This window comes from Amblyraja radiata, chromosome 9 (genome assembly GCF_010909765.2).
Source record: "Amblyraja radiata isolate CabotCenter1 chromosome 9, sAmbRad1.1.pri, whole genome shotgun sequence".
Lineage (NCBI taxonomy): Eukaryota > Metazoa > Chordata > Chondrichthyes > Rajiformes > Rajidae > Amblyraja > Amblyraja radiata.
In genome coordinates, this window is record NC_045964.1 from 56,489,183 (window position 1) to 56,513,299 (window position 24,117).

General features: G+C 51.6%; 2 protein-coding genes across 2 annotated transcripts; one reads left to right on the top strand and one right to left on the bottom strand.

The window, feature by feature from the left end:
• Nucleotides 1–643: 643 nt before the first annotated feature.
• Nucleotides 644–4,286, top strand: LOC116977351 (B2 bradykinin receptor-like). The gene is made up of 2 exons (XM_033027811.1): nt 644–775; nt 3,149–4,286. Exon 2 carries the CDS (start codon nt 3,174–3,176, stop codon nt 4,236–4,238), a length of 1,065 nt encoding a protein of 354 aa, XP_032883702.1. The 5' UTR covers nt 644–775; nt 3,149–3,173; the 3' UTR covers nt 4,239–4,286.
• A 9,586-nt stretch (nt 4,287–13,872) lies between these two features.
• LOC116976632 (B2 bradykinin receptor-like) lies at nt 13,873–17,240 on the bottom strand. The gene is made up of 2 exons (XM_033026459.1): nt 17,124–17,240; nt 13,873–14,962 (listed from the first exon to the last, which is right to left on the bottom strand). Exon 2 carries the CDS (start codon nt 14,935–14,937, stop codon nt 13,873–13,875), a length of 1,065 nt encoding a protein of 354 aa, XP_032882350.1. The 5' UTR covers nt 14,938–14,962; nt 17,124–17,240.
• Between the last annotated feature and the right edge of the window lie 6,877 nt (nt 17,241–24,117).

Below are 24,117 nucleotides of genomic sequence, written 5' to 3' on the forward strand. Positions count from 1 at the left end.
CAGCATCTCTGGAGAACATGAATAGGTGACGTTTCACAGAGTGCTGGAGTAACTCAGCGGGTCAGGCAGCATATGTGGAGAACATGGATAGGTAACGTTTTGTGTGGGGACCCTTCAGAATATGCTGCCTGACCTCTGAGTCCCTCCGCCTGACACTCGGTATTTCACTGTGATTATTCTTTTTGCTCCAGATTCCGCAGTTGCTGTTTGGGATGTTTGCAAACACTCTCTCAACTCTGGAGTGAATTGGCAGGACGGTGGAGCCGAGACTCGGCGTTTCCTGCCCGATATCCTCTCCGTCACTTTACTGGACAAACAAGTCTAATTGATGTTTATACAACCGATGATGCCAGGCGTAAGTCTTGCAGACATTCACAGCCCTTGCTCGTCCGCTGAGAACGGTGGAGGAGGGGAGAGAGGACGAGAGGGGAGGGGAGGAGAGAGTAGGGGAGGGGAAGAGAGGGGGAGGGGAGGGGAGGAGAACGGAGGGAAGGGGAGGGGCTAGGAGGGGAGGAGAGGAGGGAAGGGGTGGGAGGGGCTAGGAGACGAGGAGTGGGGAGGGGAGAGGATGGGAGGGGAGGGGAGAGAGGGGGAGTGGGAGGACATAAAGACACACTAGGCAGGGAGCAGGGTATCACACACACACACACACAGGCAGGTCTGAGCCGGACCTCCCGGGGCAGGAGCTTCCATCTTTCGCCACTTTGTGAGACGACGCGAGAGAGGGTGAGGACCGGGAGCGAGAACACCGAGCGGCGCCTCGACACTGTGAGAGGTGAGAAGCAGTTTGTGGAACCAAGCTACTGCAGCTGCCGATCAACACAAGACACAGAGTGCTGGAGTCACTCAGCGGGACGGGCAGCATCTGTGGGGAACGTGGACAGGTCAAATGTTTTGGGTCGCCTTTACCCTCTTCCAGCCCCCCCCCCCCCCCCCCCATACACACACACACACACCATACAATATGTGTGAAGAAGGGTCCCGACCCTTCCAATAGTTGGTGCCCTGAAACTAGGGGGCACAGGGTTAAAGATTTAAGAGGGACCTCAGGGGTTACTTTTTCACCCAGAAAGTAGTCGGTATCAGGAACGAGCTGCCAGAGGAAGCTACAGGAGAGAAAATAGTTACTTCTCGTAAAAGACACTTGGACAGAATGGGGAGAAGGCAGGACCGGGGTACTGATTGTGGATGATCCGCCATGATCACAGTGAATGGGCGGTACTGGCTCGAAGGGCCGAATGGCCTCCTCCTGCGCCTGTTGTGCTGCAGCAAGTAAGAATGTAATTGCTCCATCTGGGACATATGAGAGTAAAACACTCTTCACTCTTGACTATTCACGGTCACGGTGGCGCAGCGGTAGAGTTGCTGCCTCACAGCGAAAATGCAGCGCCGGGTGCTGCCTGTGAGCAGTTTGCACGTCCTCTCCGTGATCTGCGTGGGGTTTCTCCGAGATCTTCGGTTTCCTCCGACACTCCAAAGACGTGCAGGTTTGTAGATTAATTGGCTTGTAAATGTTTAAAAAAATAATGTCCAGTATAAAATTGTCCAGCGTTCCTCATCTAGATATTAACAGATCCGGCACTGTTTGTTTTTTCATTCTTCTTGTTATTTTTAGTTTGTTAAAAGTTTGTTTGAATGTTCTTCGGTTTGTTTTATGTGGGGGGAGGGAGGTGTGTGTGGGGGGGGGGAGGGGGAATCGGGGGAAACTTTTTTTCAAGTTCTTACCTTCCCCGAGATGTGATCGATTTTCGCATCACATTCTCCGGGCTCTGCAACCTACCATAGCTGGAGCTGGAAACCTCCTCGGACTGTCGTGGGCCCCATCGGAGGGGGGGGGGGGGGGGGGGGGGGAGTTGCGGAAACATTTCGGGGGCAAGTGGACGGGACTGGCTGCTACATTAATGCAGCACACGACCCCCTGTGTGCAAGAGGACGGGGCTGGGTGATAACTTAATACAGCGCAGAATTCACCTACCTCCCCCCCCCCCCCCCTCCCGTCTGGAGTTCTGTATACAAGGGCGGATGTGACTGGTTGCTAAATTAACGCAAGACATAATTCCCTGCCCCCCCCCCCCCCCTCGCTGTCCGGAATTCTGTATATAAGGGGACGTGACTGGGTGCTAAATTATTGCAGCGATTAATGCAGCGCAGATTTTCTCTTCCTTCCCCTGTTATGAACCTGTGTGTAAACGGGACGGGACTGGGTGCTACATTAATGCCATGTAGCGAGAATCCCCCCCCCCCCCCCCCCTTGCCTCCCCCTCTCTCTCCGGGTCCCTGTGTGCAGGAAGATATGTTCACATCCCAAAGACCAGCACAAAATGCTGGAGTAACTCAACGTGTCGGGCAGAGTGTGGTCCACATCCCTCCAAACCTGTCATAACTGTTTCTTGAACGTTGGGATAGTCCCAGCCTCAACTACCTCCTCTGGCAGCTTGTTCCATACACCCACCACCCACTGTGTGAAAAAGTCACCCCTCGGATTCCAATTAAATCTTTTACCGTTCACCTTGAACCTATGTCCTCTGGTCCCCGGCTCTGGGTAAAAGACTGTGCATCTACCCGATCTATTCCACTCATGATTTTATACACCTCTATAAGATCACCCCTCATCCTCCTGCGCTCCATGGAATAGAGACCCAGCCTACTCAACTTCTCCCTATAGCTCACATCCTCGTAAATCTTCTCTGAACCCTTTCAAGCTTGACGATATCTTTCCCACAACGTGGTGCCCAGAACAGAACACAATATTCTAAACGCGGTCTCACTAACGTCTTGAGGGCCTGTTCCACTTGGCGATTTTTTCGGCGACTGCCGACGTCATATCAGTGTCGCCAAAAGATTTTGATCGTTTCAACAAAAAAAATGTTGCGACACTTGGAAAACACCGCGCGAGAGGCTGGGACTATCCCATCGTTTAAGAAACAGTTGGACAGGTATATGGATAGGACAGGATTGGCGGGTTGTGGACCAAGTGCAGGCAGGTGGGTCTAGTGTAGCTGGGACATTGTTGGCCGGTGTGGGCTAGTTGGGCTGAAGGGCCTGTTTCCACACTGTATCACGCCATGACTCAGTGACGATGATGTTATGACCCTATGCCAGTGTGGTTCTATGACTCCATAACTCAGTGACTATTCCCTGCCCTCAGGTTTGCCATCCATCTCCGACAAGCGATGGCGTCTCTCAACCTCAGCGCGGCCCTGAACGTCAGCAACTCCACCTCGTGTCCGGAGGGTGAGTTCTGGGGCTGGCTCTACACCTTCCTGCCCGCCTACATCATGGTGGTGTGCGTGTCCGGCCTGCTGGGCAACATCTTTGTGTTGCTGGTGCTCTGCCTGCACAAGAACCGCTGCACGGTGCCCGAGATCTACCTGGTCAACCTGGCGGGTGCCGACCTCCTCCTGCTCACCTGCCTCCCCTTCTGGGCGCTCAACATCGCCCAGCGCTTCGCCTGGCCCTTTGGAGAGCTGCTGTGCCGCTACGTCAACCTGGCCATCTACATAAACCTGTGGAGCAGCATCTACTTCCTGGTGATGGTCAGCGTGGACCGCTACCTGGCCCTGGTCAAGGTCCTCAACCCCGGCCGCATCCGCACCCGTTCATGTGCCAAAATCAACTGTTGCCTCATCTGGGTCTTCAGCCTGGTGATGAGCAGCCCTGCCTTCATGTTCCGCCGGGTGGTCCATGTGCCCCACCTCAACATCTCCGCCTGCCTGCTCGAGTATCCCGGCCCGAGCTGGCAGCGCAACTCGGAGATCGTCTTCCTGGTGGCCGTCTTCCTCATCCCCGTCCTGGCCCTCACCTTCTTCACCACCAGGATCATGGGCGCGCTGAGGAACGACCGGATGCAGATCTTCAAGCAGGTCCGCAAGGAGAGCAGGGCGGCCACTCTCATCCTGGTGGTGCTCCTGGCCTTCCTGATCTGCTGGGTCCCCTTCCAGGTCTTCCGAGTCCTAACCCTCTTCTACGAGGTCAAGATGCTGAGGGGATGCGGGTGGGCGAACGCTCTGCGCAACGGCACCCTGATGGCCACCTTCCTGGGCTGCACCAACAGCTGCATCAACCCCGTGCTCTATGTCATGGTGGGCCGGCAGTTCCGCAACAAAGCCAGGGAGTTCTACTCCCAGTCCGTCGCCAGGCGCCAGTCACAACTCACCTTCAGGGACACCTCCGTGACCCACAACACCCCCATCTCCACGCTGGAGAGAAGATCGCCGCTGCACACAACACAACGGTGAAAGGCATGGATAGAGTGGATGTGGAGAGGATGTTTCCACTGGTGGGAGAGAGAGTCTAGGACCAGAGGTCACAAGAGCCTCAGAATTAAAGGGCGCTCTTTTAGAAAGGAGGCGAGGGGGAACTTCTTCAGGCAGAGGGTGGTGAATGTGTAGAAATCATTGTAGATCAAACAGTATTGCTGAAGGTAACCAGTCCCATATCTCTGCAGGCGTCATAGCCTAAAAGTGGAATAACATTGCTGTGGACCACATAGAATGGCAACCTGTGTGTTTGATCCCCTAGGTGGCACCGTAGCTCCACATTACCCACCGTATCCACCTCGCTTCCCCCGATTGTAGAAGAATAACATTGGTGGGTTTTATTAGCTCTGTGTTCCTCAGGCCATTGAACTGTTCCCGAGCAGAATATTGCTTATTTTTTATTTTTGATCATATCAGAAGTGGGATGATGTTTGATCAACTCCTTGCCACAGAGGGCTGTGGAGGCCAAGTCAGTGGATATTTTTAAGGCGGACATATACAAATTGTTGATTAGAACGGGTGTCAAGGGCTACGGGGAGAAGGCAGGAAAATGGGATTAGGAGGCAGAGATCAGCAATGATTGAATGGCTGTAGTAGACTCGATGGGCCGAATGGCCTAATTCTACTATGATTCTGGTAGACCGGGCTGGACAGCCACAATGTCAGGGTGGAAATGTCAAAGACTGGGAGGGCACTTCATTGAGGCCAGAGGGAGAACGTTTAAAGGAAGCGGTCACGGTGGCGCAGCGGTAGAGTTGCTGCCTTACAGCGAATGGAGCGCCAGAGACCCGGGTTCCATCTGTACGGAGTTTGCACATTCTCCCCATGACCTGCGTGGGTTTTCTCCGAGATCTTCGGTTTCCTCCCACACAACCTACAAGACGTACAGTTTTGTAGGTTGATTGGTTTGGTGTAAGTGTAAAATTGTCCCTAGTGGGTGTAGGATAGTGTTGATGTGTGGTGATCGCTGGTCGGCACGGACCCGGTGGGCCGAAGGCCCTGTTTCCCACGCTGTATCTCTAAACTAAACTAAACTAAGATGTGGAGGCAAGTGTATTACACACCTGGAGGGTGGTGGGTGCCTGGAACGTGCTTCCAGGTGTGGTGGGGGAGGTAGATACGACAGTGGCATTCAAGAGGTTTTTAGTTGGATACGCAGGGAATGGAGGGGTATGGATCACGTGCAGACAGAGGAGATTAGTTTTAACCCAGCATTATGTGCAGCTCGGATATTGTGGGCCGAAGGGCCTGTTCCTGTGCTGTACTGTTCTATGTCCATGTGAGGACCCGCCTTAACACCCGCCAGGGCTGACACGGTGGCACAGCGGTAGAGTCGCTGCCTCACAGCGCCAGAGACCTGGGTTCGATCCGGACTACGGGTGCCGTCTGTGTCGAGTTTGCACGTTCTTGCTGTGACCGCGTGGGTTGACTTCGGGTGCTGCGGATTCATCCCACATTCAAGTGCGGGTTTGTAGGTTAATTGGCCCTCTGTAAATTGCCCCCTAGTGTGTAGGGAGTGGATGAGAAAGTGGGATAACACAGAACTAATGTGAACAGGGAAACCTCTACAGGTGCACAGTAGAGAGCATGCTGACCGGTTGCATCGTGGCTTGGTTCGGCAACCTGAGCGTCCATGAGCGGAAAAGATTGCAACAAGTTGTGACCACTGCCCAGTCCATCATCGGCTCTGACCTCACTACCATCGAAGGGATCTATCGCAGTCGCTGCCTCAAAATGGCTGCAAGCATCATCAAGGACCCACACCATCCTGGCCACACACTCATCTCCACGCTACCATCAGGTAGAAGGTACTGGAGCCTGAAATCTGCAACGTCCAGGTTCAGGAATAGCTACTTCCCCACAGCCATCAGGCTATTAAACTCAACTCAAACAAAACTCTGAACATTAATAGCCCATTGCACTTTATCTGTTTATTTATGTGTGTGTGTATATATATATATTCATTGGTATATGGACACACTGATCTGTTCTGTATTTATTTATGCCTACTATATTCTGTGGTGTTGAAGCTAAGCAAGAATTTCATTGTCCTATCTGGGATACATGACAATAAACTCTCTTGAATCTTGAATCTTGAACCTTGAAATATTCAGATATGAAATAGACTTTTGTGGAGCATTGTGGAGAAGATGGAATTCCAGGGTTTGTTTCGTTGAGTTTAGTTACGTCCACCAAGGTACAATGAAAAGCATTGTGTTTCGTGCTCTCCAGTCAGCGGAAAGACTATACGTGATTACAATCAGGACGTCCACACTGTACAGATGCAGGATAGGGGAATAACGTGTTGTGCAAGATAAAGCCCAGCAAAGTCCGATTACAGATAGTCTGAGGATCTCGAGAATGGTAGTTGGTAATTCTAGACCACTCTCTAGTTGGTTATAGGATGGTTCAGTTGAATGATAACAGCCGGGAAGAAACTATCCCTGTATCTGGAGGTGTGCGTTTTCACACTTCTATACCTCTTGCCTGATGGGAGGATGAGTGGCCAGGGTGCGACTGGTCCTTGATTATGCTGCTGGCCTTGCCGAGGCAGCGTGAGGTGTAGATGGAGTCAATGGAAGAGACGTTGGTTTGGGATTGAGGCAAATTATGGAAGTCTTAAGGGATTGGACAAGCTAAATGCAGGAAAAAAAATGTTTCACGTGTTGGGGGAGCCCAGAACCAGGGGTCACACTTGTTTGTCCAGTAAAGTGACGGAGAGGATATCGGGCAGCCACCGCCGAGTCTCGGCTCCACCGTCCTGCCATTTCACTCCAGAGTTGAGAGAGTGTTTGCAAACAGCAAAGGCGGAATCTGGAGGAAAAAAATAATCACAGTGAAATACCGAGTGTCAGGAGGAGGGACTCAGAAGGCCAGGCAGCATCTTCTGAAGGGTCCCCACGCAAAATGTTACCTATCCACATTCTCCAGTGATGCTGCCTGACCCGCTGAGTTACTCCAGCACTCTGTGAAACGTCACCTATCCACGTTATCCACATATGCTGCCTGACCCGCTGAGTTACTCCAGCACTCTGTGAAACGTCACCTATCCACATTCTCCACATATGCTGCCTGACCCGCTGAGTTACTCCAGCACTCTGTGAAACGTCACCTATCCACATTCTCCACATATGCTGCCTGACCCGCTGAGTTACTCCAGCACTTTGTGGCTGTCTTTGAGTATAAGAGTCAGGAAGTGATGACACAGCTTCGTTGGACGTTGGTTCGGCCGCATTTAGAGTATTGCGGGTGTGAAGGTTAAATGTAATACGCTTCACCTATATGCTCGATGAAAAGCTAAGCGTTGAAATATTACTGCTTGACCTATGTTCTAAACTAAGAGTTGAGCATAGAGACATTATACAATTAGAATTGAGGAACTAGATGCAACTTGCAAGGATTACTTAATGACTTCATAATGCGAGCTCCAAGCAAAGGCTAAGTTTGGACCAACTGAGCGGTACTGTCAGGCTCCGGGAGAAAACATCTGTATAGATACACCGTTAATATGGGAAGTGACTGGAGAAAGGAGAAGTGCGGAAGGTGAACGTGTCTAGAGGACGGGTCGTTAGTGTCTAAACATTGGGGTGGTCAGTGCTGAGTCTGTGAAAAGTTGTAGTGAAGCCAGTACCTGATCTAATGACCATCTGTGCATCTGTTATTGTAAAATACCACAAGCCTTAGTCTTGACCGTTTGCAAATGTAATCGAACTCGGCGTCACCCTTAAGTACTTCTCGTTTTTATATGTATAAATATGCAGCTCACCCCCTCCATAATCGAGCGGGTCTTAGAGCGACAACCAGCCTGTAACCATACTGACTGTTACCCCCCCCCCCCCTGCTCCCGGTACCGTAATAAAGAGTGATTTGTTTGACTGAAATTGTTTGATGTACTCTGTTGTCTTCTAACAAACTTTTGCAGCGGGTCGCCCCATTGCGGGAAGTATGTGGCGGCTTTGGAGAAGGTGCAGGGGAGTTTCACCAGAATGATGTCTGGATTGGAGGCTATTGGCTGCAGGGAGAGGTTGGACAGACTTGGGTTGTTTTCTCTGGAACGTCAGAGGCTGAGGGGAGACCTGATAGAAGTATATAAAGTTATGAGAGGCATAGATAGGGTAGACAGTCAGAATGTAAACACCTATAGAGGGGCGGCACGGTGGCGCTGCAGTAGAGTCGCTGCCTCACAGAGACAGGGACCCGGGTTCGATCCTGACCATGGGTGCTGTCTGTACGGAGTTTGCACGTTCTCCCCGTGACCTGCGTGGGTTTTCTCCGGGTGGACACAAAAGAAGGAGTGGGCGACGTTTCGGGTCGAGACCCTTCTTCAGACTCAGATTTTCTCCGGGTGTTTCTGCACCCCCCCACCACCACCCCCCCCCCCCTAGTGTGTGTAGGATAGTGTTAGTGTGCGGGGATCGCTGGTCGGCACAAGCTTGGTGGGCCGAATGGCCTGTTTCCATGCTGTATCTCTAAAACTAAACTAAAAATCTGCACAGGAAATGCAATTAGTACAGGTCAGGGTCTTTCTTCAAAGTACCGTCATATCAGTCCATTCTCTGACTGTAAGTGAACACCATTCAGACTTCCTCTTTACACAGTACGGCTGCTTCAGACGACCCAGCATCCCAGGGCTGATGGGTCCCCAGTGGGTGTCCCTTACTCACCGAGCCTCAGTGTTGCTTCATCCATTCCCCGCAGTCCGGAAAACCTCAGTCAACATTCCCAACACGGAACGGCGGCAAGTTTCCGGGAAAACTTTCTCGGAGGTGATGATCTTGGAGCAGTACTGGTGGAACATGGAGCAGTACAACACAGAAACAGGCCATTCGGCCCGCAGTGTCCGTGCTGCACATGATGCCAGGTCGTAGTCACACAGCGTGGAAACAGGCCCTTCGGCCCGACTTTCCCACACTGGCCAACATGTCCCAGCAACACTAGTCCCTCCTGCCCGCGCTTGGTCCATATCCCTCCAAACCTGCCCGATCCATGTACCTGTCTAACTGTTTCTTAAATGACGGGACAGTCCCAGCCTCAACTACCTCCTTCTAGCAGCTTGTTCCATACACCCACCACCCTTTGTGTGAAATGTTACCCCTTAAATTCCGATTAAATCTTTTCCCCTTCACCTTGAACCTATGTCCTCTGGTCCTCAATTCCGCTACTCTGGGCAAGAGACTCTGTGCATCTACCCGATCTATTCCTCTCATGATTCTATACACACCTGGCCCATAACCCTCTAAACCAATCCTAACCATGTACCTGTATTAGGTATCTTTTAGTTTTTAGTTTAGTTTACAGTGCAGAAACAGGCCCTTCGGCCCACCGAGTCCGCGTCTACCAGCGATCCTCGCACACTAACACTATCCTTCACACACCAGGGACTATTTACTATTTTTACAAAAGCCAATTAACTTACAAACCTGCACGTCTTTGGAGTGTGGGAGGAAACAGGAGTACCCGAAGAAAACCCACGCGGTCACAGAGAGAACGTACAAAATCTGTACAGACAGCACCCGTAGTAGAGATCGAACCCGGGTCTCTGGCGCTGTGAGTCAGCGACTCTGCCGCTGCGCCATCGTGTGCCCTGAGGGATAAACGTTTTTACGCAGTGGGTATATGGACGGTGGGTATATGGAACAAGGAGGTACTTGAAGATAGACACAAAATGCTGGAGTAACTCAGCGGGACAGGCCGCATGTCTGGAGGGAAGGAATGGGTGACGTTTCGGGTCGAGACCCTTCTTCAGAGGAGGTAGTTGAGGCAGGTATATGTCAAAGTTACAAAGACATTTGGACAGATAAACGGATCAGTCGGGTTTACAGTGATATGGGCCAAACGCAGGCAGGTGGGACTATTGTAGATGGAGCATCTGTGTTGGCGCGGACACGTTGGGCCGAAGGGCCTGTTTCCGCGCTTAGTGACTCGATGACACTTTCCAAACGCAAATAGCGGACGGATTAAAGCTGGATATCCTGCGGGTCATCTCTGACAGGGGTTACCGCCAGTTCTAGACTCCTTAGCAGGAAGCTCCAACACGTAGCCTTTCCTGTAACTGATCACATGATGCAAAGGTTCCACTGTGGAACAGAGACAGGCTCTTGTAGGAAGAAGGCTGGATGTCAACTGGACGTCTGTTAGTTCACTTCAGTTTATTGTCAAGTGTACCAAGGCACAGTGAAAAGCTTTCGTTCCATGCTGACCAGTCAGCGGAAAGACTATACATGGATTTAAGAATAAGGGGTAAGCCATTTAGAACGGAGACGAGGAAGCACTTTTTCTCTCAGAGAATGGTGAGTCTGTGTCAGAGGGCGGTGGAGGCCGATTCTCTGGATGCTTTCAAGAGAGAGCTAGATAGGGCTCTTAAAGATAGCGGAGTCAGGGGATATGAGTAGAAGGCAGGAACGGGGTACTGATTGTGGCTGATCAGCCATGATCATATTGAATGGTGGTGCTGCCTTGAAGGGCCGAATGGCCTACTCCTGCACTTATTGTCTGTTGAATCTGAAGGGTAACATTTTCACACAGAGGGTGGTGGGTGTATGGAACGAGCTGCCAGAGGAGGTAGTTGAGGCTGGGACTGGATCCTATTGTTTAAGAAACAGTTCGAAAGATAGCTGGATAGGACAGGTTTGGAGGGATATGGGCCAAGCGCAGGCAGGTGGGTCGAGTGTAGCTGGGACATGTTGGCCAGCGTTGGCAAGTTGGGCCGAAGGGCCTGTTTCGACCTTGTATCATTCTATGACTCTACAACCGACCATGGATCACCCGTTCACACTAGTTCTATGTTATCCGTTTTTCAGCACAAACCGGCCTCTGCAGTTCCTTGTTTCTAAATCCATTGCATATTGTCTTCGGCTGCTCCTAAACCAAGCTGTGATGCAACTCGACAGCGTGCTCTAAATCTCCTTGTGTTCCTTCAGTGTTTAATGTCACCGCCCCCAATTCCCAAAGGACCCCACGCACACTTCAGGGTAAACAAAGTTTATTTTAGTCGGTCCTCAAAAGCGCGGGAGGAAGAGCAGAGGAACAATCATTACATTTATTATCTTATGATAACATAAGTGATATCATCGTACAACACATTTTCCATTTGATTGGTTACGACATGATTTAAGTGCATCAGATCAACTCAACACTGGCAGTTACAACATTACATTACATGGTGACCAAGTAAACATAGATAGACATTGGGTGCAGGAGTAGGCCATTCGGCCCTTCGAGCGAGCACCGCCATTCAATATGATCATGGCTGATCATCCTCAATCAGTGTTCAAAAGGGAACTGCAGATGCTGGAATATCGAAGGTACACAAAATTGCTGGGGAAACTCAGCGGGTGCAGCAGCATCTATGGAGCGAAGGAAATAGGCGACGTTTCGGGCCGAAACCCTTCTTCAGACTCATAGGCGACGTTTCGGGCCGAAACCCTTCTTCAGACTCATAAGCGACGTTTCGGGCCGAAACCCTTCTTCAGACTGAATCATCAATCAGTACCCCGTTCCTGCCTTCTCCCCATAACCCTTGATTCCATTAGCCCTAAGAGCTATATCCAACTCTCTCTTGAATACATCCAGTGAATTGGCCTCCACTGCCTTCTGTGGCAGAGAACTCCACAGATTCACAACTCTCTGGGTGAAAAAGGTTTTCCTCATCTCCGTCCTAAATGGCCTACCCCTTATTCTTACACTGTGACCCCTGGTTCTGGACTCCCCCAACACGGGAACATTTTTTTCCTGCATTTAGCCTGTCTAAACCCTTAAGAATTCCTTAATTTGCCTAAATCCCAAACCAACGTCTCTTCCATTGACTCCATCTACACCTCACGCTGCCTCGGCAAGGCCAACAGCACAATCAAGGACCAGTCGCACCCAAGCCACTCCTTCTCCCATCAGGCAAGAGGTACAGAAGTGTGAAAACGCACACCTCCAGATTCAGGGACGGTTTCTTCCCGGCTGTTATCAGGCAACTGAAGCATCCTATCAGCAACTAGAGAGTGGTCTAGAATTACCAACCACCTCACTGGAGATCCTCGGACATCTTTAATTGGACTTTACTGGGCTTTATCTTGCACTGAATGTATTCCCCTTTATCCTGTATCTGTACAGTGTGGATGGCTTGATTGTCATCATGTATAGTCTTTCCGCTGACAGGAGAGCACGCAACAAAATGCTTTTCATTGTACCTTGGTGGACGTGACAATAAACTAAACTCAATGAAACAAACTCTGGAATTCCTCCTTCTCAACAATGCTCCACAAAAGTCTATTTCATATCTGAATATTTCCCTGTTCACACTAGTTCTGTGATATCCCACTTTCTCATCCACTCCCTGCACACTAGGGGGCAATTTACTGAGGGGAAATTAACCTACAAACCCGCACGTCTTTTGGATGTGGGATGAAACCGGAGCACCCGGAGGCAACCCACGCGGTCACAGGAAGAACGTGCAAACTCTACAGAGACAGCACCCGTAGTCAGGATCGAACCCGGGTCTCAGGCGCTGTGAGGCAGCGACTCTACCGCTGTGCCACTGTGCTAGCCCTGGCGGGTGTTAAGGCGGGTCCTCACATGGAACATAGAACAGTACAGCACAGGAGCAGGCCCTTCGGCCCACAATGTCCGGACTGCACATAATGCTGGGTTAAAACTAATCTCATCTGTCTGAACGTGATCCATACCCCTCCATTCCCTGCGTATCCAACTAAAAGCCTCTTGAATTCCACTATCGTATCTGAAGATCTCGGAGAAAACCCACGCAGGTCAAGGGGAGAACGTAAAACTCCGTACAGACAGCACCCGTAGTCAGGATCGAACCCTGGTCTCCGGCGCTGCATTCGCTGCAAGGCAGCAACTCTACCGCTGCGCCACCGTGACCGCCTCCTTTAAGCATTCTCCCTCTGGCCTCATTGAGTTTGACATTTCCACCTTGACGGTTGTGGCTGTCCAGAATCATAGGAGTAGAATTAGGACATTCGGCCCATCGAGTCCAATACAGCCATTCAATCATTGCTGAACTCTGCCTCCTAATCCCATTTTCCTGCCTTCTCCCCATAACCCTTGACACCCGTTCTAATCAAGAATTTGTATATATATGTCCGCCTTAAAAATATCCAAATATCCACTGACTTGGCCTCCACAGCCCTCTGTGGCAAGGAGTTGATCAAACATCATCCCACTTCTGATATGATCAAAAATAAAAAATAAACAATATTCTGCTCGGGAACAGTTCAATGGCCTGAGGAACACAGAGCTAATAAAACCCACCAATGTTATTCTTCTACAATCGGGGGAAGCGAGGTGGATACGGTGGGTAATGTGACGCTACGGTGCCACCTAGGGGATCAAACACACAGGTTGCCATTCTATGTGGTCCACAGCAATGTTAATTCACTTTTAGGCTATGACGCCTGCAGAGATATGGGACTGGTTACCTTCAGCAATACTGTTTGATCTACAATGATTTCTACACATTCACCACCCTCTGCCTGAAGAAGTTCCCCCTCACCTCCTTTCTAAAAGAGCGCCCTTTAATTCTGAGGCTCTTGTGACCTCTGGTCCTAGACTCTCTCTCCCACCAGTGGAAACATCCTCTCCACATCCACTCTATCCATGCCTTTCACCGTTGTGTTGTGTGCAGCGGCCTTCTTCTCTCCAGCGTGGAGATGGGGGTGTTGTGGGTCACGGAGGAGTCCCTGAGGGTGGGTTGTGACTGGCGCCTGGCGACGAACTGGGAGTATAGCTCCCTGGCTTTGTTGCGGAACTGCCGGCCCACCATGACATAGAGCACGGGGTTGATGCAGCTGTTGGTGCAGCCCAGGAAGGTGGCCATCATGTTGCCGTTGGCCAGAGCGTTCGCCCACCCGCATCCCCTCGGTATCTCGGCCTCGTAGAAGAGGTTTAGGACTCGGAGGACCTGGAAGGGGACCCAGCAGATCAGGAAGGCCAGGAGCACCACCAGGATGAGAGTGGCCGCCCTGCTCTCCTTGCGGACCTGCTTGAAGACCTGCATCCGGTCGTTCCTCAGCGCGCCCAGGATCCTGGTGGTGAAGAAGGTGAGGGCCAGGACGGGGATGAGGAAGACGGCCACCAGTAATACGATCTCCGAGTTGCGCTGCCAGTTCGGGTCGGGATACTTGAGGAGGCAGGCGGAGATGTTGAGCTGGGGCACATGGACCACCCGGCGGAACATGAAGGCAGGGCTGCTCATCACCAGGCTGAAGACCCAGATGAGGCAACAGTTGATTTTGGCACAGGAACGGGTGCGGATGCGGCCGGGGTTGAGGACCTTGACCAGGGCCAGGTAGCGGTCCACGCTGACCATCACCAGGAAGTAGATGCTGCTCCACAGGTTCATGTAGATGGCCAGGTTGACGCAGCGGCACAGCAGCTCTCCAAAGGGCCAGGCGAAGCGCTGGGCGATGTTGAGCGCCCAGAAGGGGAGGCAGGTGAGCAGGAGGAGGTCGGCACCCGCCAGGTTGACCAGGTAGATCTCGGGCACCGTGCAGCGGTTCTTGTGCAGGCAGAGCACCAGCAACACAAAGATGTTGCCCAGCAGGCCGGACACGCACACCACCATGATGTAGGCGGGCAGGAAGGTGTAGAGCCAGCCCCAGAACTCACCCTCCGGACACGAGGTGGAGTTGCTGACGTTCAGGGCCGCGCTGAGGTTGAGAGACGCCATCGCTTGTCGGAGATGGATGGCAAACCTGAGACCAGGGAATAGTCACTGAGTTATGGAGTCATAGAATCACACTGGCATAGGGTCATAACATCATCGTCACGGCGTGATACAGTGTGAAAACAGGCCCTTCAGCCCAACTAGCCCACACCGGCCAACAATGTCCCAGCTACACTAGAGCAACCTGCCTGCACTTGGTCCACAACCCGCCAAACCTGTCCTATCCATGTACCTGTCCAACTGTTTCTTAAACGATGGGACAGTCCCAGCCTCTCGCGCGGTGTTGTTTCAAATGTAGCAACGTCTTTTTTGTTGAAACGATCAAAATCTTTTGGCGACACTGATATGATGCCGGCAGTCGCCGAAAAAATCGCAGAGGACATATGTTCAAGGTGAAGGGGAAAAGATGTAATAGGAATCCGAGGGATGACTTTTTCCACGCAGTGGGTGGTGGGTGTATGGAACAAGCTGCCAGAGGAGGTAGTTGAGTTGAGGCTGGGACTATCCCGATGTTTAAGAAACAGTTAGGATAGGTTTGGAGGGATGTGGACCACACGCTGCCCGACCCGCAGAGAAATGCCCCTGTCCCACTTAGGAAACCTGAACGGAAACCTCTGGAGACTTTGCGCCCCGCCCAAGGTTTCCGTGCGGGGCGCAAAGCGGGGAGGGAGAGGGATACCCCCACCCTACCGTTCATGCGAGACTCCAGGGGTGTCTGAGCGATGTCCCCCTTCCTCCCCTCCCAGTGTCAATGCCACCAAACATCGTCTCAGAAAAAGACAGTGCTGGAGTAACTCAGCGGGTCAGGCAGCATCTGTGGAGAACATGGATAGGTGGCGTTGACATGACATGCTCTGGAGACATGAATAGGTGACCCAGAGTTGGCGAATACCGTGTGCCTGCATTTGGTGCAGATTTCGCTAAACCTTTCCTATCCACATATCAAAAATCAGAATCAGAATCAGAATCAGAGTTTATTCGCCAAGTATGTTTTGCAACATGCGAGGAATTTCATTGGTAAGGTCAGTCATACAATTTAAAGCAACAGATCACTCAAAAACACATTTTAACATGAACATCGACCACAGTGACTCCTACACATTCCTCACAGTGATGGAGGGCGAAATGAAATTCAAGTCCTTTCCTTAGTTCTTCCTCGGCCGTGGGCCTCGAGAGTCCGTTGACGGAATGAACTTAACTCCCGTAGCCGGCGGTGTTCGGGCCCTCCGCGTCGAGGCGATCAGCTCCTGCATCGGGGGGATGTCAGTTCCCCCGTGCCGGGCGATCGAACCTCGCGTCGGGGCTGGTGAACCTTCCGCGACGTTGGAGCTCCCGACTCGGCCTCACCCGAGACTGCGAGTCCTTGATGGTAAAGTCCGCTGTGGTCGCGGTGGTCGCGATCCCAGGCAAGGGATCCGCTCCGATGTTAAGTCCGCGCCCCGCGGTGGGGCTCACGATAGTCCGAGGAGGCCTCCAGCTCCAGCGATGGTAGGCGGCAGAGCCCGGAGAATGTGATCCGAAAATTGATCACAACTCCGGGAAGGTAAGAACCTGAAAAAAAGTTGCATTTTCGCTGTGAGGCAGCCACTCTACTGCTGCGCCACCGTGATAGTGAATAGTCAAGAGTGAAGAGTGTTTTACTCTCATATGTCCCAGATGGAGCAATTACATTCTTACTTGCTGCAACACAACTGGTGCAGGAGGAGGCCATTCGGTCCTTCGAGCCAGTACCGCCCATTCAATGTGATCATGGCGGATCATCCACAATCAGTACCCCGGTCCTGCCTTCTCCCCATTCTGTCCAGGTGTCTTTTACGAGAAGTAACTATTTTCTCTCCTGTAGCTTCCTCTGGCAGCTCGTTCCTGATACCGACTACTCTCTGGGTGAAAAAAAAAATTCCTGAGGTCCCTCTTAAATCTTCCCCCCTCTCACTTTAACCCTGTGCCCCCTAGTTTCAGGGCACCAACTATTGGAAGGGTCGGGACCCTTCTTCACACATATTATATGGTGTGTGTGTGTGTGTGTGGGGGGGGGGGGGGGGGGGCTGGAAGACGGTAAAGGCGACCCAAAATATTTGACCTGTCCACGTTCCCCACAGATGCTGCCCGTCCCGCTGAGTGACTCCAGCACTCTGTGTCTTGTGTTGATCGGCAGCTGCAGTAGCTTGATTCCACAAACTGCTTCTCACCTCTCACAGTGTCGAGGCGCCGCTCGATGTTCTCGCTCCCGGTCCTCACCCTCTCTCGCGTCGTCTCACAAAGCGGCGAAAGATGGAAGCTCCTGCCCCGGGAGGTCCGGCTCAGACATGCCTGTGTGTGTGTGTGTGTGTGTGTGTGTGTGTGTGTGTGTGTGTGTGTGTGTGTGTGATACCCTGCTCCCTGCTCAGTGTGTCTTTATATCCTCCCACTCCCCCCCTCTTGCCTTCCATCCCAGCCTCTCCCCTCCCCTCCCTCTCTCTCCACCCATCTCCCCTTCTCTCCTCCCCTCCTCTCCTGGCCCCTCCCCTTTCCTCCTCTCTCATATTCTCTCCTCCTCTCTCTTCCTCTCTCCTCCCCTCCTCTCTCCTCCTCTTCCCTCCCCTCTCCTCCTCTCTCCTTCCCTCCTCTCTCCTCTCTCCTCTCCTCCTCGCACCTCCACTCCCCTCTCCTCCTCTCCTCTCCCTTCCCCTCCCCTCCTCTCTCTTCTCCCCTCACTTCTCTCAGCCCCTCCCCCGGGCAAGCGGCGAGTTAAGTGTTCTCTCCACATCCAAATATTGAACCCAGGAATCAGCCTCCTCATTTTCAGCGGACGAGCATGGGCCTCTCTCCTACACTCCCCTCCTCTCTCCTCTCCTACCCTATTCTCTCCCCCTCTCTCCTCCCCCTCCTCTCTCCTCTCCTTCCCTCCCCTCTTCTCCTCTCTCCTCCTTTCCCCTCCCCTCTCCTCCTCTCTCCTACCCTCCCCGCCTCCCCTCCACTCTCCTCTCCTCCCCTCCTCCCTCGCCCACACCGGCCAACATGTCCCATCAACACCAGCCCCTCCTGCCCGCGCTTGGTCCAGATCCCTCCAAACCTGTCCGATCCATGTACCTGTCTAACTGTTTCTTAAGTGATGGGACCGTCCCAGCCTCAACTACCTCCTTCTGGCAGCTTGTTCCATACACCCACCTGTGTGAAAAAGCTACCCCTCAGATTCCTACTAAATCTTTTCCCCTTCACCTTGAACCTATGTCCTCTGGTCCTCGATTCCCCAACTATGGGCAAGTGACTGTGCATCTACCCGATCTATTCCTCTCATGATTCTATACACCCCTGGCCCATAACCCTCTAAACCAATCTTATCCATATCCATTTTTACAGAGGCCAATTAACCTACAAACCTGCACGTCTTTGGAGTGTGGGAGGAAACCGGAGCACCCGGAGATTTGTCCAGTAAAGTGACGGAGAGGATATCGGACAGGAAGCGCCGAGTCTCGGCTCCACCGTCCTGCCATTTCACTCCAGAGTTGAGAGAGTGTTTGCAAACATCCCAAACAGCAACTGCGGAATCTGGAGCAAAAAAAAAATAATCACAGTGAAATACCGAGTGTCAGGCGGAGGGACTCAGAAAGTCAGGCAGTATCTTCTGAAGAAGGGTTTCCACCCAAAAATGTGCCTATCCATGTTCTCCACAGATGCTGCCTGACCCGCTGAGTTACTCCAGCACTTTGTGTCTGTCTTTGAGTATAAGAGTCAGGAAGCGATGACACAGCTTCGTTGGACGTTGGTTCGGCCGCATTTAGAGTATTGCGGGTGTGAAGGTTAAATGTAATACGCTTCACCTATATGCTCGATGAAAAGCTAAGCGTTGAAATATTACTGCTTGACCTATGCTCTAAATTAAGTTGACCATACAGACATTATACAATTGGAATTGAGGAACTAGATGCAACTTGCAAGGATTACTTAATGACTTCATAATGCGAGCTCCAAGCAAAGGCTAAGTTTGGACCAACTGAGCGGTACTGTCAGGCTCCGGGAGGAAACATCTGTATAGATACACCGTTAATATGGGAAGTGACTGGAGAAAGGAGAAGTGCAGAAGGTGAACGTGTCTAGAGGACGTGTCGTTAGTGCGACGTGTCTAAACATTGGGGTGGTCAGTGCTGAGTATGTGGAAACATTGAAACATAGAAACATAGAAAATAGGTGCAGGAGTAGGCCATTCGGCCCTTCGAGCCTGCACCGCCATTCAATATGATCATGGCTGATCATCCAACTCAGTATCCTGTACCTGCCTTCTCTCCATACCCCCTGATCCCTTTAGCCACAAGGGCCACATCTAACTCCCTCTTAAATATAGCCAATGAACTGGCCTCAACTACCTTCTGTGGCAGAGAATTCCAAAGATTCACCACTCTCTCTGTGTGAAAAATGTTTTCCTCATCTCGGTCCGAAAAGATTTCCCCCTTATCCTTAAACTGTGACCCCTTTTTCTGGACTTCCCCAACATCGGGAATAATCTTCCTGCATCTAGCCTGTCCAACCCCTTAAGAATTTTGTAAGTTTCTATAAGATCCCCCCTCAATCTTCTAAATTCTAGCGAGTACAAGCCGAGTCTATCCAGTCTTTCTTGTTGTAGTGAAGCCAGTAACTGATCTAATGACCATCTGTGCATCTGTTATTGTAGAATACCATAAGCCTTACTCTTGACAGTTTGCAAATGTAATCGAACTCGTCGTCACCCTTAAGTACTTCTCGTTGTTATATGTATAAATATGCAGCTCACCCCCTCCATAATCGAGCGGGTCTTAGAGCGACAACCAGTCTGGAACTGTAACCATACTGACTGTACCCCCCCACCCCACCACCCCCCTTGCTTTATGAGAGGCATAGATAGGGTAGACAGTCAGAATGTAAGTAACTATAGGAGGGGCGGCACGGTGGCGCTGCAGTAGGTTCGCTGCCTCACAGAGACAGGGACCCGGGTTCGATCCTGACCACGGGTGCTGTCTGTACGGAGTTTGCACGTTCTCCCCGTGACCTGCGTGGGTCTTCTCCGAGTGGACACAAAAGAAGGAGTGGGCGACGTTTCGGGTCGAGACCCTTCTTCAGACTCAGATTTTCTCCGGGTGTTTCTGCCCCCCCCCCCACCACCACCACCACACACTCCCCCCCCCCCCCACCCCCCCACCACCACACACTCCCCCCCCCACCACCACCACGCACTCCCCCCCCCCCCACCACCACCACACACTCCACAGCCCCCCCCCACCTCCACCACCACCCACATCCACCACCACCCACCACCCACCCCCACCACCACCACACACTCCACCACCACCCCCCCCCACCACCCACCACACTCCCCACCCCACCCCCCCACCACCACCACACACTCCACCACCCCCCCCCACCACCACCACACACTCCACCACCCCCCCCCACCACCACCACCACACACTGCAAAGATGTGCAGGTTTGTAGGTTAATTTGGCTCCAGTAAAATTTGTAAATTGTCCCCAGTGTGTGCGTTACTGCTGGTGTACGGGATTGGTAGTTGGCACAGACTCGGTGCGCTGAAGGGCCTGTTTCCGCTCTGTATCTTTAAACTAAACTAAACTAAGATGCTAAAGACAGACACAAAGATAGACACAAAATGCTGGAGTGACTCAGCGGGACAGGCAACATCTCTGGAGAAAATGGATGGGTGAGGTTTCAGGCCGGGACACTTCTTCAGCCTGAGTTACAGAGGACAATTAAACTTCAACCCGGCTGTGTCGCTGTGTGTCGCCCCTTGCTTGAGGTGCTGTCAGATGCCAGCCACGCATCACGAGCCGCCACTCTGATCCTCTCCGCTGGCAACTGTTTTGTACACTAAAGTTACCTGAAAGTGGCGGCACGGTGGCGCAGCGCTAGAGTTGCTGCCTCACAGCGCCAGAGATCCGGGCTCCAACCTGACTATGCAGTTGTACGTTCTCTTCCCCGTGACCGCGTGGGTTTTCTCCGGGAGCTCAGGTCTCCCACACTCCAAAGGCGTCCCACAGGTTTGTAGGTCAATTGGCCTGGTATAATCAAGTGATATGGGGAGGGGAGGGGGGGGGGGGGGGCAGGAACGGGGTACTGTTTTTGGATGATCAGCCATGATCATGTTGAATGGCAATGCTGGCTCTCTGGGTCTCTGGCGCTGTGAGTCAGCGACTCTGCCGCTGCGCCACCGTGTGCCCTGAGGGATAAACGTTTTTACGCAGAGGGCGGTGGGTATATGGAACAAGGAGGTACTTGAAGATAGACACAAAATGCTGGAGTAACTCAGCGGGACAGGCCGCATCTCTGGAGGGAAGGAATGGGTGACGTTTCGGGTCGAGACCCTTCTTCAGAGGAGGTAGTTGAAGCAGGTACATGACAAAGTTTCAAAGACATTTGGACAGATAAACGGATCAGTCGGGTTTAGAGTGATAAGGGCCAAACGCAGGCAGGTGGGACTAGTGTAGATGGAGCATCTGGGACTAGTGTAGATGGAGCATCTGGGTTGGCGCGGACACGTTGGGCCGAAGGGTCTGTTTCCGTGCTTTGTGACTCGATGACCAAACGCAAATAGCGGACGGATTAAAGCTGGATATCCTGCGGGTCATCTCTGACAGGGGTTACCGCCAGTTCTAGACTCCTTAGCAGGAAGCTCCAACACGTAGCCTTTCCTGTAACTGATCACATGATGCAAAGGTTCCACTGTGGAACAGAGACAGGCTCTTGTAGGAAGAAGGCTGGATGTCAACTGGACGTCTGTTAGTTCACTTCAGTTTATTGTCAAGTGTACCAAGGTACAGTGAAAAGCTTTCGTTGCATGCTGACCAGTCAGCGGAAAGACTATACATGGATTTAAGAATAAGGGGTAAGCCATTTAGAACGGAGACGAGGAAGCACCTTTTCTCACAGAGAGTGGTGAGTCTGTGTCAGAGGGCGGTGGAGGCCGGTTCTCTGGATGCTTTCAAGAGAGAGCTAGATAGGGCTCTTAAAGATAGCGGAGTCAGGGGATATGAGTAGAAGGCAGGAACGGGGTACTGATTGTGGATGATCAGCCATGATCATATTGAATGGTGGTGCTGGTTTGAAGGGCCGAATGGCCTACTCTTGCACTTATTGTTTATTGAATCTGAAGGTTAACTTTTTCACACAGAGGGTGGTGGGTGTGTGGAACGAGCTGCCAGAGGAGGTAGTTGAGGCTGGGACTGGATCCTATTGTTTAAGAAACAGTTCGAAAGATAGCTGGATAGGACAGGTTTGGAGGGATATGGGCCAAGCGCAGGCAGGTGGGTCGAGTGTAGCTGGGACATGTTGGCCAGTGCGGGCAAGTTGGGCCGAAGGGCCTGTTTCCACGTTGTATCATTCTATGACTCTACAACCGACCATGGATCACCCGTTCACACTAGTTCTATGTTATCCGTTTTTCAGTACAAGCCGGCCTCTGCAGTTCCTTATATCTAAACCCATTGCATATTGTCTTGGGCTGCTCCTAAACCAAGCTGTGATGCAACTCGACAGCATGCTCTAAATCTCCTTGTGTCCCTTCAGTGTTTAATGTCACCGCCCCCAATTCCCAAAGGACCCCACGCACACTTCAGGGTAAACAAAGTTTATTTTAGTCGGTCCTCAAAAGCGCGGGAGGAAGAGCAGAGGAACAATCATTACATTTATTAGCTTATGATAACGTAAGTGATATCATCGTACAACACATTTTCCATTTGATTGGTTACGACATGATTTAGGTGCATCAGATCAACTCAACACTGGCAGTTACAACATTACATTACATGGTGACCAGGTAAACATAGAAAGATAGACAATAGGTGCAGGAGTAGGCCATTCGGCCCTTCGAGCCAGCACCGCCATTCAATATGATCATGGCTGATCATCCTCAATCAGTACCCCGTTCCTGCCTTCTCCCCATATCCCTTGATTCCATTAGCCCTAAGAGCCAACTATCCAACTCTCTCCTGAATACATCCGGTGAATTGGCCTCCACGGCCTTCTGTGGCAGAGAACTCCACAGATTCACAACTCTCTGGGTGAAAAAGGTTTTCCTCATCTCCGTCCTAAATGGCCAACCCCTTATTCTTACACTGTGACCCCTGGTTCTGGACTCCCCCAACACGGGAACATTTTTTTCCTGCATTTAGCCTGTCTAAACCCTTAAGAATTCCTTAATTTGCCTCAATCCCAAACCAACGTCTCTTCCATTGACTCCATCTACACCTCACGCTGCCTCGGCAAGGCCAACAGCACAATCAAGGACCAGTCGCACCCAGGCCAATCTTTCTCCCATCAGGCAAGAGGTACAGAAGTGTGAAAACGCACACCTCCAGATTCAGGGACGGTTTCTTCCCGGCTGTTATCAGGCAACTGAAGCATCCTATCACCAACTAGAGAGTGGTCTAGAATTACCAACCACCTCACTGGAGATCCTCGGACGATCTTTAATCGGACTTTACTGGGCTTTATCTTGCACTGAATGTATTCCCCTTATCCTGTATCTGTACAGTGTGGACGGCTTGATTGTCATCATGTATAGTCTTTCCGCTGACAGGAGAGCACGCAACAAAATGCTTTTCATTGTACCTTGGTGGACGTGACAATAAACTAAACTCAATGAAACAAACTCTGGAATTCCTCCTTCTCTACAATGCTCCACAAAAGTCTATTTCATATCTGAATATTTCCCTGTTCACACCAGTTCTGTGTTATCCCACTTTCTCATCCATTCCCTGCACACTAGGGGGCAATTTACTGAGGGGCAATTAACCTACAAACACGCACGTCTTTTGGATGTGGGATGAAACCGGAGCACCCGGAGGCAACCCACGCGGTCACAGGAAGAACGTGCAAACTCTACACAGACAGCACCCGTAGTCAGGATCGAACCTGGATCTCTGGCGCTGTGAGGCAGCGACTCTACCGCTGTGCCACTGTGCTAGCCCTGGCGGGTGTTAAGGCGGGTCCTCACTTGGAACATAGAACAGTACAGCACAGGAACAGGCCCTTCGACCCACAATGTCCGGACTGCACATAATGCTGGGTTAAAACTAATCTCATCTGTCTGAACGTGATCCATACCCCTCCATTCCCTGCGTATCCAACTAAAAGCCTCTTGAATTCCACTATCGTATCTGAAGATCTCGGAGAAAAGCCACGCAGGTCAAGGGGAGAACGTAAAACTCCGTACAGACA

Bases quoted from the DNA above. Each gene is read 5' to 3' on its own strand.
- LOC116976632 (XM_033026459.1), bottom strand. From the start codon at position 14,937: ATGGCGTCTCTCAACCTCAGCGCGGCCCTGAACGTCAGCAACTCCACC.
- LOC116977351 (XM_033027811.1), top strand. From the start codon at position 3,174: ATGGCGTCTCTCAACCTCAGCGCGGCCCTGAACGTCAGCAACTCCACC.